Consider the following 14,753-nt stretch of genomic DNA (forward strand, 5'->3'; position numbering starts at 1 on the left):
TGAGTTCCAGGACAGCCAGGGCTACACAGAGAAACCCTGTCTCGAAAAAAACAAAAAACAAAACAAAACAAAAAAAATCAGTTAATTTTTGTGTATGCATGTATGTATTGGCACATGAAGGCCAGCGGGATAGCTTGCAGGAAGTAGCTTCATTCTTCTACCTCGTTGTTTCCAGTGATCCTCAAGCTGAGTCGGGCGTCAGGGCAAGAGCCTTTACCTGCTGATCAATCCTGCTGGCCATGAAATCCTTTGAGCTCTAGTATTTAGTAATACATAGGTCAGATGAACTAGGAAAAACCTCACTGAAGTACTGATAGTGATTTACATGACCACAGCTGCTGAATATAATGTGCTATATTTCTCTTTTCAAAGGGCACACATCACAGAAGGACGCCATGGAAGTAAGCCTTGATATAACAGCTCTCAGCATTCTCCAGCAGCCAGAAAAACTGCAGTGGGAGATTGTGGCTAATGTGCTTGAAGATACTGTTAAGGATCTTGAAGAACTTGGGGCGAACCCCTCCTTAACGAACTCTAAGAGTGAAAAGACAAAGGAAAAGCACCAGGAACAGCACAACATTCCCTTCCCGTGTTTATTGGCTGGAGGGTTATTAACATATAAGTCTCCCGCTGCCTCACCCATTAGTAGTAATTCTCACAGGTCACTGGATGGTTTAAGCAGAACTCAGGGCGAAAGTATATCAGAACAAGGGTCAACTGACAATGAATCCTGCACAAATTCAGAACTGAATTCTCCTCTGGTCAGGAGGACTTTACCTGTGTTGCTTCTGTATAGTATCAAAGAATCTGATGAGAAAGCAGGAAAAATCTTTTCACAGATGAACAATATCATGAGTAAAAGTTTGCACGATGATGGTTTTACAGTCCCACAGATTATTGAGATGGAGCTGGAGAACCAGGAGCAGCTGTTGTTACAGGATCCGCCTGTGACTTACATGCAGCAGTTTGCAGATGCAGCCGCCAGCCTCACTTCGCCAGACTCTGAGAAGTGGAACTCTGTGTTCCCCAAGCCTGGGACTTTGGTGCAGTGCTTGAGGCTACCAAAGTTTGCAGAGGAGGAGACTCTTTGTATAGACTCTATAACTCCTTGTGCTGATGGAATTCATTTGTTGGTAGGACTGCGGACATGCTCTGTGGAATCATTGAGTGCAATAAATCAAGTGGAGGCCTTGAATAATTTAAATAAATTAAACTCTGCACTATGTAATAGACGTAAAGGTGATCTGGAATCCAATCTTGCTGTAGTGAATGGCGCAAATATCAGTGTGATCCAACCTGAGTCACCAGCAGACGTGCCAGCTCCTCTGATCACTCAGCCGGAGCAGAGGAATGTTAGCGGTGGATATTTAGTTCTTTACAAGATGAATTATACCACTCGAATAGTGACTTTAGAAGAGGAGCCAGTGAAAATCCAACATATCAAAGATCCCCAGGACACAATTACCTCGCTCATTTTGCTTCCACCAGATATACTGGATAATCGAGAAGATGACTGTGAAGAACCTGCTGAGGAAATGCAGTTGGCTGCAAAGAATGGGATTGAAAAAGAAAAAAAGTCTGACATTTCTACTCTTGGACACCTGGTAGTAACCACTCAGGGAGGATACGTAAAAGTATTAGACCTTTCAAACTTCGAAATTTTGGCCAAAGTGGAGCCTCCCAAAAAGGAGGGCACTGAAGAACAGGATACATTTGTTTCTGTCATTTACTGCTCAGGCACAGACAGGCTGTGTGCTTGCACCAAAGGTGAGCTGCTTGCTTGATTCTTCTGAGAAACCTTCGGTGGCATCTGTCTATGTACATTATCTGGTGTGAATTTTAGATCCATGTAAGAGTTAGTTTTTCTTTCTAGATAATACTGTTTTTAATGCCTTTAAACTTATTTTTTAAACTTCCCTAGGCAAGAAATCTATTGTAATTAGTTCAGTAAGTCCTCAGAAAGTGTCTTCTCAGCTGAGTATAAACGTTTACTTAGGACGGTGAAACTCTAGGGTCACGAGTTTGAGGCCAGCCTGAATTGTGTAGCAAGATAGAGCTTTGCTTAATTTCAAGTACCCTGGTACTTTGTGAATACTGACTACCTACATTTCTGGACCTAGTTTCCTTAGCGACTTGGGTAAGAGGGCCCGTGTGTGTTGATAGGAGAGCACACAGACATGAGCTGCTGAGGGAGGAAGGACTTATTGGGCACATGGTTTCAGAGATGTTCGTTTGTCACAGCTGGGCACATATAAAAAGTTAGGGAATTCCTGTCATGGTAGCTACAAAGCAAGGGTGTGTGAGTATGTTGTCAGGGAGCCCCCCTACTGCTACACCTATGTGCAAAGGCCCTCATAGTTCACTTAGAGATGTGTTTTTTTCTACCTTAGCTCCTATAGTCTATTGCTTAGGCTTTTTATAATCAAATAATTTTTATAAATTTTCTGGCATAGATTATTTCTGGAACAAACAACTTAGCAAATAGTCTTTAGTTTTGTAAGATAAGAAGTTATTTGGTCTTCTTTTCTTTTCTTTTCTTTTCTTTTCTTTCTTTTTTTTTCCGAGACAGGGTTTCTCTATGTAGCCCTGCCTGTCCTGGAACTCACTCTGTAGACCTGCCTCTGCCCAGCTGGTCTTCTTTTCTTATAAGCTTTGGCTAATAAAAATTAGTTTTGAAACACTTGAGACCCCTTTGGATACTGTGCACTATTTCCCCATATATATATACACACACACACACACACACACATTTTATATATATATATATATATATATATATATATATATATTTGTATAAATCAAATAAGTGCACTATAGATTTTCACAAATATTACTGGCATTTTGAGTCATAACAAATACTCTTTGCTATCGATAGTTTAGTTGGAATTATAGGGCCAAACAATTCTTGAAGCCTAGATTACTGTAAGGAAGAGTTGACTATAAGGATTTAAGAAAAGCTACTCAAGGGGCTGGAGGGATGGCTCAGTGGTTAAGAGCACTGACTGCTCTTCCGGAGGTCCTGAGTTCAGATCCCAGCAACCACATGGTGGCTCACAACCATCTGTAATGAGATCTGATGCCCACTTCTGGTGTGTCTGAAGATAGCTACAGTGTACTTACATATAATTAATAAATAAATCTTTAAAAAAAAAAAAAAAGAAAAGAAAAGCTACTCAAGTCTCTGTCTGTGCCTCTGATAGTTTTAAGCTGAGCATTTTGTTAAGTACATTCCTAGGGCCTAGCCAAAAAGGGTAGTAGCTACAGATTACAAATTTGAGCTACATCTAGTTTAATTCCCAGAAAGAGGGAAAAAGATCTTCAAATTACATTAAAATAATAGTAAATAGATACAAAATAGGAACATTCAGCATAATTTCAGAAAGATAAAACTTTGAAGGACACATGAGACTTGAGAGTAGCTCTTTTAAGAACTAGAACGTTCCAGGGAATTTTAACTTACGATGATATGTACTAGTGATCATACCAATTTTACAGTGCATATGCTTTTTGTAGAGCCCATTTTGCAGATCAGTAAACTTAAGTGAAGGAGAGTTCAGTAACTAATCACAGGGCTAATGAATGGCAGAAAGGCATTCTGCTCAGTGTGTTGTCAAGAGTCTTTTTTTTTTTTTTTTTTAAAGATTTATTTATTTATTATATATAAGTATACCGAAGCTGTCTTCAGACACACCAGAAGAGGGCATCAGATTCCATTACATGTGATTGCTGGGATTTGAACTCGGGGCCTCTGGAAGAGCAGTAAGTGCTCTTAACCACTGAGCCAACTCTCTAGCCCTGTCAGGAGTCTTTTAAACTGTGTATACTGCATTGTCAGAGTATAACAAAAGCTGAAGAATCTTAAAATGAATTCCCTGTAGTATTCAGTATGGAGGATCTGAGAAGTTGCCATATTGCCATAAATTGCCCAAAATGGTGCTTCAGTAATTTGGCCTAGGACACATACTTGTAGGATCCTAATATGTATAGATTGCAATTAGGGTTTAATTATTTCACTTTTTTTTTTGATGAGAATTTGAAAGTAGATTTATATATTCTTAGAGTTTGGACAGTAGGATTACCAAGAAGCAGTCTCTTGTGATAGTTGATTTTCCTGGCTGTCCTTGAACTCTCTTCAATGCTGGGATTTCAGGTATGTCATGAACACCAACATCTGGAGAGCTCAGACAAATATTTTCCCTATGTGTAAGCTTGTGCATGCAGTTCAGGGCTGACATTGAGAGTCTTTCTCTAATGCTCCAGTTCCATTGAGGCAGGGTTTCTCAGTTGTGTCCAGGTTTTGATCAGCTATTCTAGTAGCCAGCTTGTGCCACGTGTCCCGTCTCAGACTTTCATCATACCTTTTGATGTTTACCCGAGTTCTGGGGATCCAGACTCTACTCTTTATGGACTTTGCCATTTCTTTAGCTCTAAAAATTATTATTAAAAATAATTGTAACATGAACAAAAGCTAGAAGCATTATTTGTTATTCATATTTAATATATCTGGGTATTGAATAATAGAGATTTATATATTAAGTAATATTTTTGAGTAATGTTTAAATCATGTTAAGTGCATTTATCTTCTCACTCATCATGCCTTTGTGGAAAAAACTTTCAAGTCCTTTCTACTGGCTTTTTGACATGTTAATGTATGTTGTTATGTGCAGTGTATAGTAGTTATCCCAGAGCTACTTGCTGCTGTATTAGTAGTGTGCATTGATAAACCATTCTACATTTCCCTCTTCCTTGACCCTGGCCCCTGTAACTGCCATTCTGCTGTGAACTTACATGAGATCAGCTTTTTTACATTTCATAGGAGTCACTTCATTGAGGTACTTTTCTGATTTATTTTGCTTAACATAATGATCTCTAATTCTGCTCATGTTATTGTAAATGACAGCGTTTCATTGTTTTTTATGGCTAAGTAGTATTACATTATATACTTGTGTCAAGTTTTTCTTTTCATTTATTAGTTTAAGGGCACTTATGCTGTCTGTTGTGAATTCAGCACTTCTGTGAACTTGGATGTGCAAATGTTTCTCTGACACAGTGGTGCCCTTTGAAAGTTTACCCTGTAGTAGAATCCTGGAATATATGGTTCATCTGCAGTGAAAGTTTCCTGAGAAACTTCCACCCTACTTTTTTGTTTGTTAGTTTGTATGTATGTATGTATGTATGTATGTATGTATGTATGAATGTATGTATGTATGTATGTATTTAACACTCCAGATTTCATCAACCACACCCCCACCCCGTCCACCCTCTGACTGTTCTACATCCCATACCTCCTCCCCACCCTTCATGCCCCCACCCAACCAGATTTCTAAACTTCCTGGGGCCTCCAGTCTCTTTTGAGAGTTAAGTGCATCTTCTCTGACTAAACCTAGACCCGGACCTCAGGTCTCTTAAGAGTTTGCATCTTCTCTCACTGAGTCAAGACAATCTTCTGTTGTATGTGTGTTGGGGGCCTCATATCAGCTGGTGTATGCTGCCTGGTTGGTGGTCTAGTGTTTGAGAGATATTAGGGGTCAGGTTAATTGAGACTGCTGGTCCTCCTATAGGGTCACCCTCCTCCTCAGCTTCTTCCGGCCTTTCCCTAATTCAACTACAGGGGTCAGCAGCTTCTGTCCATTGGTTGGGTGTAAATATCTACATCTGACTCTTTCAGCTGTGCAGTCATGCTAGGTCCCTTTTTGTGAGTGCTCCATTGGTTCAGTAATAGTGTCAGGCCTTGGAACGTCCCCTTGAGCTGAATTCTACTTTGGGCCTGTCGCTGGACCTTCTTTTCCTCAGGCTCCTCTCCATTTCCATCCCTGCATTTCTTTCAGACAGGAACAATTATGGGTTAGGGTTTTGACTGTGGGATGGCACCCCTCCCTCCTGAGTTTAAATAGGATGGCTTTGTTTCTGTAAGGGGTTTGGAGGAAGGCTTGTCTCTTACTGTCTGTGTCAGCACACCTTACTGTTCATTCAGATTTTGTGTCTTACAACTTTATGCAGTAAGGTCCTGTCTGTTTCTCTGCCTTTATTTTCTAATGCAATTCTTCAAGTCATTTTTGCATTGACGTGGAGCTTGACTTGGGGCCTCTCTGGTTGTTGCTGACCTTGTGTGAAAGAGCTGAGGGTTATGTGGGTAGACATTGTCCAGCCTTTGTTTGGTACTTGTCTTGCTACTTGCAATTCTGATAGATGCTGGTCTTTAGTGCTTTGCTTGTTCTACACAGGACTGTAACCTTAAGTAAAATGGCTTATTGGTATCTCACTTGAAGTTAACACTTTTTTGTTTTTTGTTTTGTTTTGTTTTGTTTTGTTTTTTGTTTTTTGTTTTTTCCAGACAGGGTTTCTCTGTATAGTCATGGCTGTCCTGGAACTCACTTTGTAGACCAGGCTGGCCTCGAACTCAGAAATCCACCTGCTTCTGCCTCCCAAGTGCTGAGATTAAAGGCATGTGCCACCACCCCACAGCAAAGCTAACACTTTTTAACTCTCAAAGTTCTGTAGGTCACATTTCCTTAGGAAGTGGCAGTGAGTTACCTGGTTCTCATGATTTACCTCACTTTGGTTGTCTGTAAGTTTTATAGCTTTACAGTCATATAAATATATATGAAAAGCTCTGTGTCATATGCTCTCTATAAGCTATATGACTATTAAAGTTTATATATACATAATATATATTTTGCACACACACACACACACACATATATATATATATTCTCTTTTGGAAGTGTAACTACAATGGAACATCATTTGTAATCATGGAGTTTTGGTTTTAGTCTCACATACTTGCTGAGTTTGCTGTAAGTTTTTATGTGACAGGTGTGAAAATTAGAAATTTGATTTGCTTTGTAAAAAATTCCATTGTGAGCACATCAAAACATTTTTATGGTTATTTTTCTTACTCCTGGAATTAAGAGATTGGACTATGGATCTTAATATATATATATAGCTTCTGTGTTAGTGCCCTCATCTGTAAGGTGATCACAGTACAACAGACCATGTCTTCCTAAAGGCTTTTGGTAAAGTTTAGATAAATTAAAGGTACCAAACTACTGTGTTATATGATGTAAAGAGGGTGAGAATAAATACCTTTTAACAGATGTGTATGAGTGTTTTGCTTTCATGTGTTGTTTGTGCATGTGCTTGTGCCTTGGGGGGGCACATAAAACTGTAAGATCCCCCTGGGATTGGAGTTACAAATGGTGTGAGCCATCATGTATGTGGTAGAAATTGAAGCCAGGTCCTTTGCATGAAGATGTGCTTTTAAACACTGAACCATTTTAGTAGTCTTGGTTGTTTGAGGCAGGGTTTCTCCGTGTAGTCTGGCTGTTCTGGAACTCACTTTGTCAACCAGGCTGGCCTCGAACTCGGAAATTCAAACTCTGCCTCCCAAGTGCTGGGATTACAGGCATGCGCTCAGCCATTTTAGTAGTCTTAAGATAAATCACTGTATTCTATTTTTTTACTTAATTGGTTGTAACTCATTGCAACTAAATTTCCAAATTTTTTTTGACACAGGTAATTGCTGTAGTGTTCTTTATCTGGATGTCAAGTATTATTAGAACAAATTATGAATTTTAACTAATACTCCATTTAATTAAAAACTATATGTATTTGTTGATGAAATTTTACTATACTATAGGTGGTGAGCTTCATTTTCTCCAAATTGGAGGAACCTGTGATGATATTGATGAAGCTGATATTCTGGTAGATGGATCCCTTTCTAAAGGAATAGAACCATCATTAGAAGGTTCCAGACCTTTATCAAATCCTTCAAGTCCTGGTATTTCAGGTAAGATACTACTTTTTTAAATAATTAAAAATATCCTTGTAGTATTTTTGTTTGTTTGTTTCTTATAATGAATTTTTCATTGTTAGGCTTAGAAAGACATTCTTTGACCAGGCTTATTATTATACTATTTATAATTACCTTTCTGGTAGCTGAAAAATGTTACACAAAGTTAATATAGAAAGAAATTATTTTCATAGACTACACACTATTTATGAGATCTGCTTAAGAAGTAAAACTATCATTTCTCTTATGTTTTTATAAATTGCATTTTATTTATGTATTTATGTATTTATTTATGTGTGTGTTTGTGTCAGTGTGTGTGTCTGTGTCTGTGTCTGTATGCTCGCCACAGCACTTCTGTGGAAGTCAGAGAACAACTTGTAGGACCTGGTTCTCTGTACTACATGAGTCCTGACTGAATCCAGGTTGTTGGGGTTTGGTAGTATGCGCTCTATGCTCAGAGCCATCTTATCTTGCCTGCCTTTTTCTCTCAATACATAGCTTTTAGTTTAACTAAGGAATACAATGTGAAACAAAGGGACATTGGGGCTGGAGAAAAGGCTCAGCAGTTAAGAACACTTGCTGCTCTCCCAGAGTGCCATAGTTCATTGGCCTTCAGCAGTCTGTAATTCTGCCTAGGAGTAGATCTGATGCCTCTAGTCTCCGAGCGTGCTGCACTCGGGTGCATATACTCACAGAAGGCATGGACATACATATAAAAAGGGAGAATAGTAAGTAAGTGTAGACTCAATGGAGTGGACTGATAGTCTTAATAGTACATGTAATTGAATAGCTAAGAGACATTCTTCTTTTTTTTTTTTGGTTTTCGAGACAGGGTTTCTCTGTGTAGCCCTGGCTGTCCTGGAGCTCACTCTGTAGACCAGGCTGGCCTCGAACTCAGAAATCCGCCTGTCTCTGCCTCCCGAGTGCTGGGATTAAAGGCGTGCGCCACCATGCCCGGCTAGGCAGAGACATTCTTACTTCAGAGATTTATTTACATTGTCATTGCCCCATCTATTAACCTCTGGATAACATTGTGTGTGTTTGTTGTTTTTTGCTGATCACACTGTCCATGTCCAAACTCCAGTTACAGGTCTGCCCGTATTACCTGGGCTGAATTTTCACTTCACCTAGGTCTCCTGACAGAGGGCAGGCTGGTGTTCTCTAGTGTCCAGCTTGCTACTCTTATTTTTGTTCCCATCCATATTCTCGTGGTTTTAGAATTAATTTTACAAAAAACATAGCAGTAGCATGTAATTCCCGCTTAATAGCTCTTCTTTGCTTTGTTGACATCTATATAGCAATTATAGGCTGCTTCTCAAAAAATACAGACTTTTTTTTTTCATAAAACTCTTAAAAATAAAAAAGGTTTCATTATGTAGCTCTGGCTAGCATGAGACGAACTGTGTAGACCAGACTAGCCTCCAATTCATATACTCACCTAGCCTTGCCCATTGAGCAATGGGATAACAGGTGTATGCTACCGTGCTCAGGAAAACTTCAGGATTTCTTTTCAAATATTTTTTAAATGTTTATTTATTTTATGTGTATGATGTATTACCTGCATATATGTCTGTGCACCAGCACCACATGCATATCTGATGCTGCACAGTCCAGAAGAGGACCTTAGATTCCCTGTCACTGGAGTTACAGACAGTTGTGAGCTCCTTCTGTGGGTCCTGGGAATCTAACCTGGGTGCTCTGCTTGCAAAGAACAGCCAGTGCTCTTAACCAGTGAACCATTCTTTCCAGCCCTGACTTAATGAGTTATGAAGTATATAATTCAGTTTCAGGTTCTTGACATCTCGTGGTCTCTCTCCCTTTGTCACACTTCATCCGGTACGTTGCGTGTTTCCTCCTACTCCCTCATGCTGGGGACCAAAGCTAGTGCTTTATGTGTAGGAGAGAAGTCCTCTCACTGACCCACACCCCATCCTAGTACCTCTCCCTCTGCATGTCCAGTTACTCCTTCTGTGGTTCTGAAAATCCACCTGTCTCTGCCTCCTGACACAGTTCATCTTCTTAACCTAATGTTTAAAAGAAATTTAAGCAAGGCTTGGTGGCACAAATTTTACCCCAGTATTCTGGAGGTAGAGGCATGGATTGGTTGATCTGTGTGGATTCCAGGCTATCGAAGGGGACGTAGTGAGATCTTGTCTCACAAACAAAACAAACAGAAAACAGAAAAGAAAAGGACTGGAGAGTTAGCTCAGTGGTTAAGAATACTCATTGCTCTTGTAGATAACCCGGGTTTGATTTCCAGTACCCATACATGACTCATAGCCCCCTGTAACTCCAGTTCCAGATCTGACCCCCTCTTCTAACCTCCACTGCTCCCAGGCACACACATGGTTTATTTGCAGGCAGAGATTCATAAACATAAATATATAATGAAGTAAATTTTAACAGAATACTTAATAAACATTTTAAAAAGCCATAAATAGTCAATAAAAGAAGCTTAAGACATTTTCAGTGAAAACTGTGTTCTAAGAGTTAGCTGTAGTGTTGCATGTGTCTAATACTTGCACTCAAGAGTCTCAGACTCGGGCTGGCGAGATGGCTCAGCGGGTAAGAGCACTGACTGCTCTTCCAGAGGTCCTGAGTTCAAATCCCAGCAACGACATGGTGACTCACAACCACCCACAATGAGATCTGGTGCCCTCTTCTGGTCTGTCTGAAGTTAGCTACAGTGTACTTATGTATAATAATAAATAAATCTTAAAAAAAAAAGAAGAAGGTTTTAGATTATTAAAAAAAAAAAAAAGAGTCTCAGACTCTGGAGTATTTTGAGTTTGTTGCCAATTTTGCCTACACAGTAAAATTCCAATATCTCCCTATAAAAAATGTTAAAACACATGCTAAGTAGGAGCAATATCTAAAGTTGTTACTTATTCTTTATCTTATAGTTCAACATTTTGATGTTTTTCTCTTACACAGGAAGTAATGTTTTGGTGATCACTAGTTAATAATATAGTTCATTTTAGGAATTAGTAACATAGAATATGGTCATTTTCAATACTTATTTACTACTGGCATTTGTCTAGAGGATGTCTTTATCACAGAAGAGAAAGAATAGTTAATTCTTTGTAAGTGTTTATTGCCTTTGGCTGTTTTACATGATTATAAAAGGGCATTTCTTTCTTTTTTTTTTAAATTTTTTTAAAGATTTGTTTTTATTTATATGAGTATACTATAGCTGTCTTCAGGCACTCCAAAAGAGAGCATCAGATGCCATTACAGATGGTTGTGAGCCACCATGTGCTTGCTGGGATTTGAACTCAAGACCTCTGGAAGAATAGTCAGTGCTCTTAACTGCTGAGCCATCTCTCCAGCTCCAAAAGGGCATTTCTTATGTAATTGCTGCTACCTTGCATTTGCTTTGTAAATAACATGTTATCAAAATTAACCACTTATCTGAGTGTGCTAATTGGTATTTTAGTACTATTGACTTTATTGTCCTCAATTATTCCCCCCCTTTTTTTTTAGATTTCTTTTTCTCTCTTTTTTTTTTATTAGATATTTTCTTCATTTACATTTCAAATACTATCCCAAAGTCCCCTATACCCTCCCCCTGCCCTGCTTCCCTACCCACTCACTCCCACTTCTTGGCCCTGGCGTTCCCCTGTACTGGGGCATATAGAGTTTGCTAGACCAAGGGGCCTCTCTTCTCAATGATGGCCGACTAGGCCATCCTCTGCTACATATGCAGCTATAGACACGAGCTCTGGGGGTACTGGTTAATTCATATTGCTGTTTCACCAATAGGGTTGTAGACCCCTTCAGCTCCTTGGGAACTTTCTCTAGCTCCTCCATTGGCGGCCCTGTGTTCCATTCAATAGTCGACTGTGAATTCCACTTCTATATATACCAGGCATTGGCATAGCCTCACAGAGATAGCTATATCATGGTCCTTTGAGCAAAATCTTGCTGGCGTATGCAATAGTGTCTGCATTTGGTGGCTGATTATGGGATGGATTCCCCAGGTGGGGTAGTCTCTGGATAGTCCTTTTTTTTTTTAAAAAAAGATTTATTTAGTACACTGTAGGTGTCTTCATACACACCAGAAGGGGGCATCAGATCTCGTTACAGATGGTTGTGAGATACCATGTGGTTGCTGGGAATTGAACTCAGGACCTTCAAATAGCATTCAGTGCTCTTAACCACTGAGCCGTTTCTCTAACCCTTTTTCTAACAGGATTTCTGGATTTGGGAGTACTAAGTCTGAGCTGTCCTGTATCCAGTACTACTTAGTATGGAATAAAGATTCCTTAGTTTATTGTATTCGTTTTTTTTTCCATACATTTGGCAGTGTTGTATTTTGAATAGATGAAAAAAAAATGAACTAAAATAATGTCTTTTCTTTTTCTTTTTAACTCTGTTTCAAACACTGCACTTACTACTGTTAAGGAGTTGACTTACTGGTGGACCAGCCTTTCACACTTGAAATCTTGACGTCTCTAGTAGAACTAACTCGATTTGAAACACTGACTCCACGATTTTCAGCAACTGTTCCTCCATGTTGGGTAGAAGTTCAGCAAGAACAGCAGCAACGAAGGCACCCTCAGCATCTGCACCAGCAGCACCATGGAGATGCTGCTCAGCATACCCGGACGTGGAAACTGCAGCCCGACAGGTATGCGTGCAGCTTCTCCCCGGAGCTTGAGACTCTCCTTAGAAGTAACATGGGGTTCTCGCTCTCTCACTGTTTCTCTTACTATTGGAGTATTAATAACTTTCTCTTTGTATTTGTCATTTGATTTTTGGATATGCCTGTATTGCTTTGACTTGTAGGATAATATGAGATGACTCACTGTTTCAGACACTAGTAACAGACAGTAGTGAACAGGTACACCCTATTCTATAGTCATAGTTCCCAGACGGGTCTGATTAGATTACCCTAGAGTGTGGGAGGAGCTGCGACACCCACACAAGAGAGAGCAGCGGTAGAAAGCTCTGTATAGAGATTCTGATTCATGGGCACTGCAAGTATGAAGCCTCTGACATAGCATATACGTTTTCTAGAGTAAGAACCGCTATTGTTGGAGGGTTGTGAATGTAGTAGCGAGAACTAGTAGTAGGAAGTAAGGTCCCGCTTCTAAGTTGTAGGAGGTGAGGGGTTAAAGGCCTTTGAGCACAGTAAAGCTTTGGCAATACATAGTACAGGGTTACTCCTCAGTCTTCTGTTAGGGACTGATAACAGGTGGTTATGGTTATGCATTCTGGTGATGGTAGGATCCTGGTGCATGCAAAGCCTTCAGTTTGGTTGTTGAACTGTTGATGGTACCTTAGAAGACAGTAATAATGATGGAGAAAATTAAAAGAGTAGTGGGAATCAGGATATAATTTAAAGGTAAAGGGCATGGAATTTCTTGATATATTTAACCTCTGATGTGAGAGAGGACAATTTGTAGCAATAGAGGAGATGAAGTAAGAAGTTCTTGTTTTACACTGAAGGTTGTAGGATCTCATTTATAGATCTTGGTTGGAGCCCAGGATTCTTCAGGTAATTGATACATGATAGAAGCCCTTTTTGAATGTCAAAGGCTTTGCTATGAACAAATCTCAAGGCAGGTACAGATTGCTAAGGTAAGATTAATGCCCCAAGTTTCACATTTAATAAACAAACAAAATGGGCTTATTTTTATTTATTCATATGTGTATATCTGTTTGAATGTATGCCTCATGTGTGTGTATGACCATTGAGGCCAAAAGAGGAGATCAGCTGCCCTGGTACTAGAGTTAGTGTCTGTTCTGCATCTGTCTGAGTCAGCTGCTGGATAGAGTGGGGAAGGGCTGTTCAGGATCAGGTGTGAGGAGGGACAGGAGAGATGGATAGATGCTATGAGAATGAATGGAAATCTGCAGCTGATGGGAGACAGGGGGCATCTTTAGGACAAGACAGAGACCTGGGATAAGGGAGGTACCCAAGAATCAGTAAGGGTGACCTTAGTTGTATCTCACTACATTGGGGATATGGAACCTGAAGAGGCTACCTCCTATAGTCTGGTGGGAGGAATTCCATTGGAGTGATAGGGACACCAACCCACCCACAACACTTTTGACCCAAAATTCATTGTGTCTATAAGAAATGCAGGCACGGGGGATGGAGCAGAGGGAATGGCCAACAAACAACCAGCACAACTTGAGGCCCATCCCATGAGCAAGCACCAATCCCCCACCCCCTTTTTTTTTTTGAGGCAGTGTCCTTGTATTTCAGTTTTGTTTAGAAGTCTGCATTCCAGCGTGGCCTCCACATGAGTTCTGTGTTTACAGTTATGCACCACCACACCCTGCTTGAGAAAACAAGGAGTAGAAAGGGTGATGTAATGCTAATGATATTTTGGTGTATGAAGGAAGTGTTTTTCTTTAGCATTTTTACTTTATCTGACAGCAACAGCTGGGATGAACATGTGTTTGAATTGGTTCTACCTAAAGCCTGTATGGTTGGACATGTGGACTTCAAATTCGTTCTGAACTCCAACATCACCAGTGTCCCCCAGATACAAGTGACACTGCTGAAGAACAAAGCTCCAGGCCTAGGGAAAGCCAATGGTAAGAGGGCCCAGAGCTACTACTGGAAGGCCTTGTCCTGGGCTTCGTGTCTCTTCATGAGCTTGACTGGTGTTCTACTGACTCCTCTGCTCGCCAGAGTTGTTGACCTTTTAGAGTTCAGATTTTTCCAGTAACTTAGTAATTTGCAGAATTTATGATGGTAACTAGTTTAATCATGTCTTTTGTGAAGTGACATTAGTTCCACTTGTGTGACTGCCAGCTTTATTTTTTGTCTTTTTAAAGGAAGAATTGATTTTAAGAGAAACTGTTTTGCAAATTATTATTTGAAAGTAATCAGTCAAGCTAGACTTTTATGTAATGCCAGAAATAATAGCAATTTTCCATGGTAGGAACTAGATATTAGGTCTTATTACTTCCCTCCCCTCCCCTCCCCTCCCCTCCCCTCCCCTCC

General features: G+C 40.0%; 1 protein-coding gene across 1 annotated transcript in view; it reads left to right on the plus strand.

The window, feature by feature from the left end:
• Birc6 (baculoviral IAP repeat containing 6) overlaps nucleotides 1-14,753 on the plus strand; it is a 178,633-nt gene that overhangs the window by 49,321 nt on the left and 114,559 nt on the right. Inside the window, exons 9-12 of the mRNA XM_029531207.1 lie at nucleotides 373-1,767; nucleotides 7,640-7,789; nucleotides 12,197-12,422; nucleotides 14,181-14,341. Of these exons, the coding sequence (XP_029387067.1) occupies nucleotides 373-1,767; nucleotides 7,640-7,789; nucleotides 12,197-12,422; nucleotides 14,181-14,341 (1,932 nt within the window). The remainder of the gene's footprint in view (nucleotides 1-372; nucleotides 1,768-7,639; nucleotides 7,790-12,196; nucleotides 12,423-14,180; nucleotides 14,342-14,753) is intronic.

This window comes from Mus pahari, chromosome 18 (assembly GCF_900095145.1).
Source record: "Mus pahari chromosome 18, PAHARI_EIJ_v1.1, whole genome shotgun sequence".
Lineage (NCBI taxonomy): Eukaryota > Metazoa > Chordata > Mammalia > Rodentia > Muridae > Mus > Mus pahari.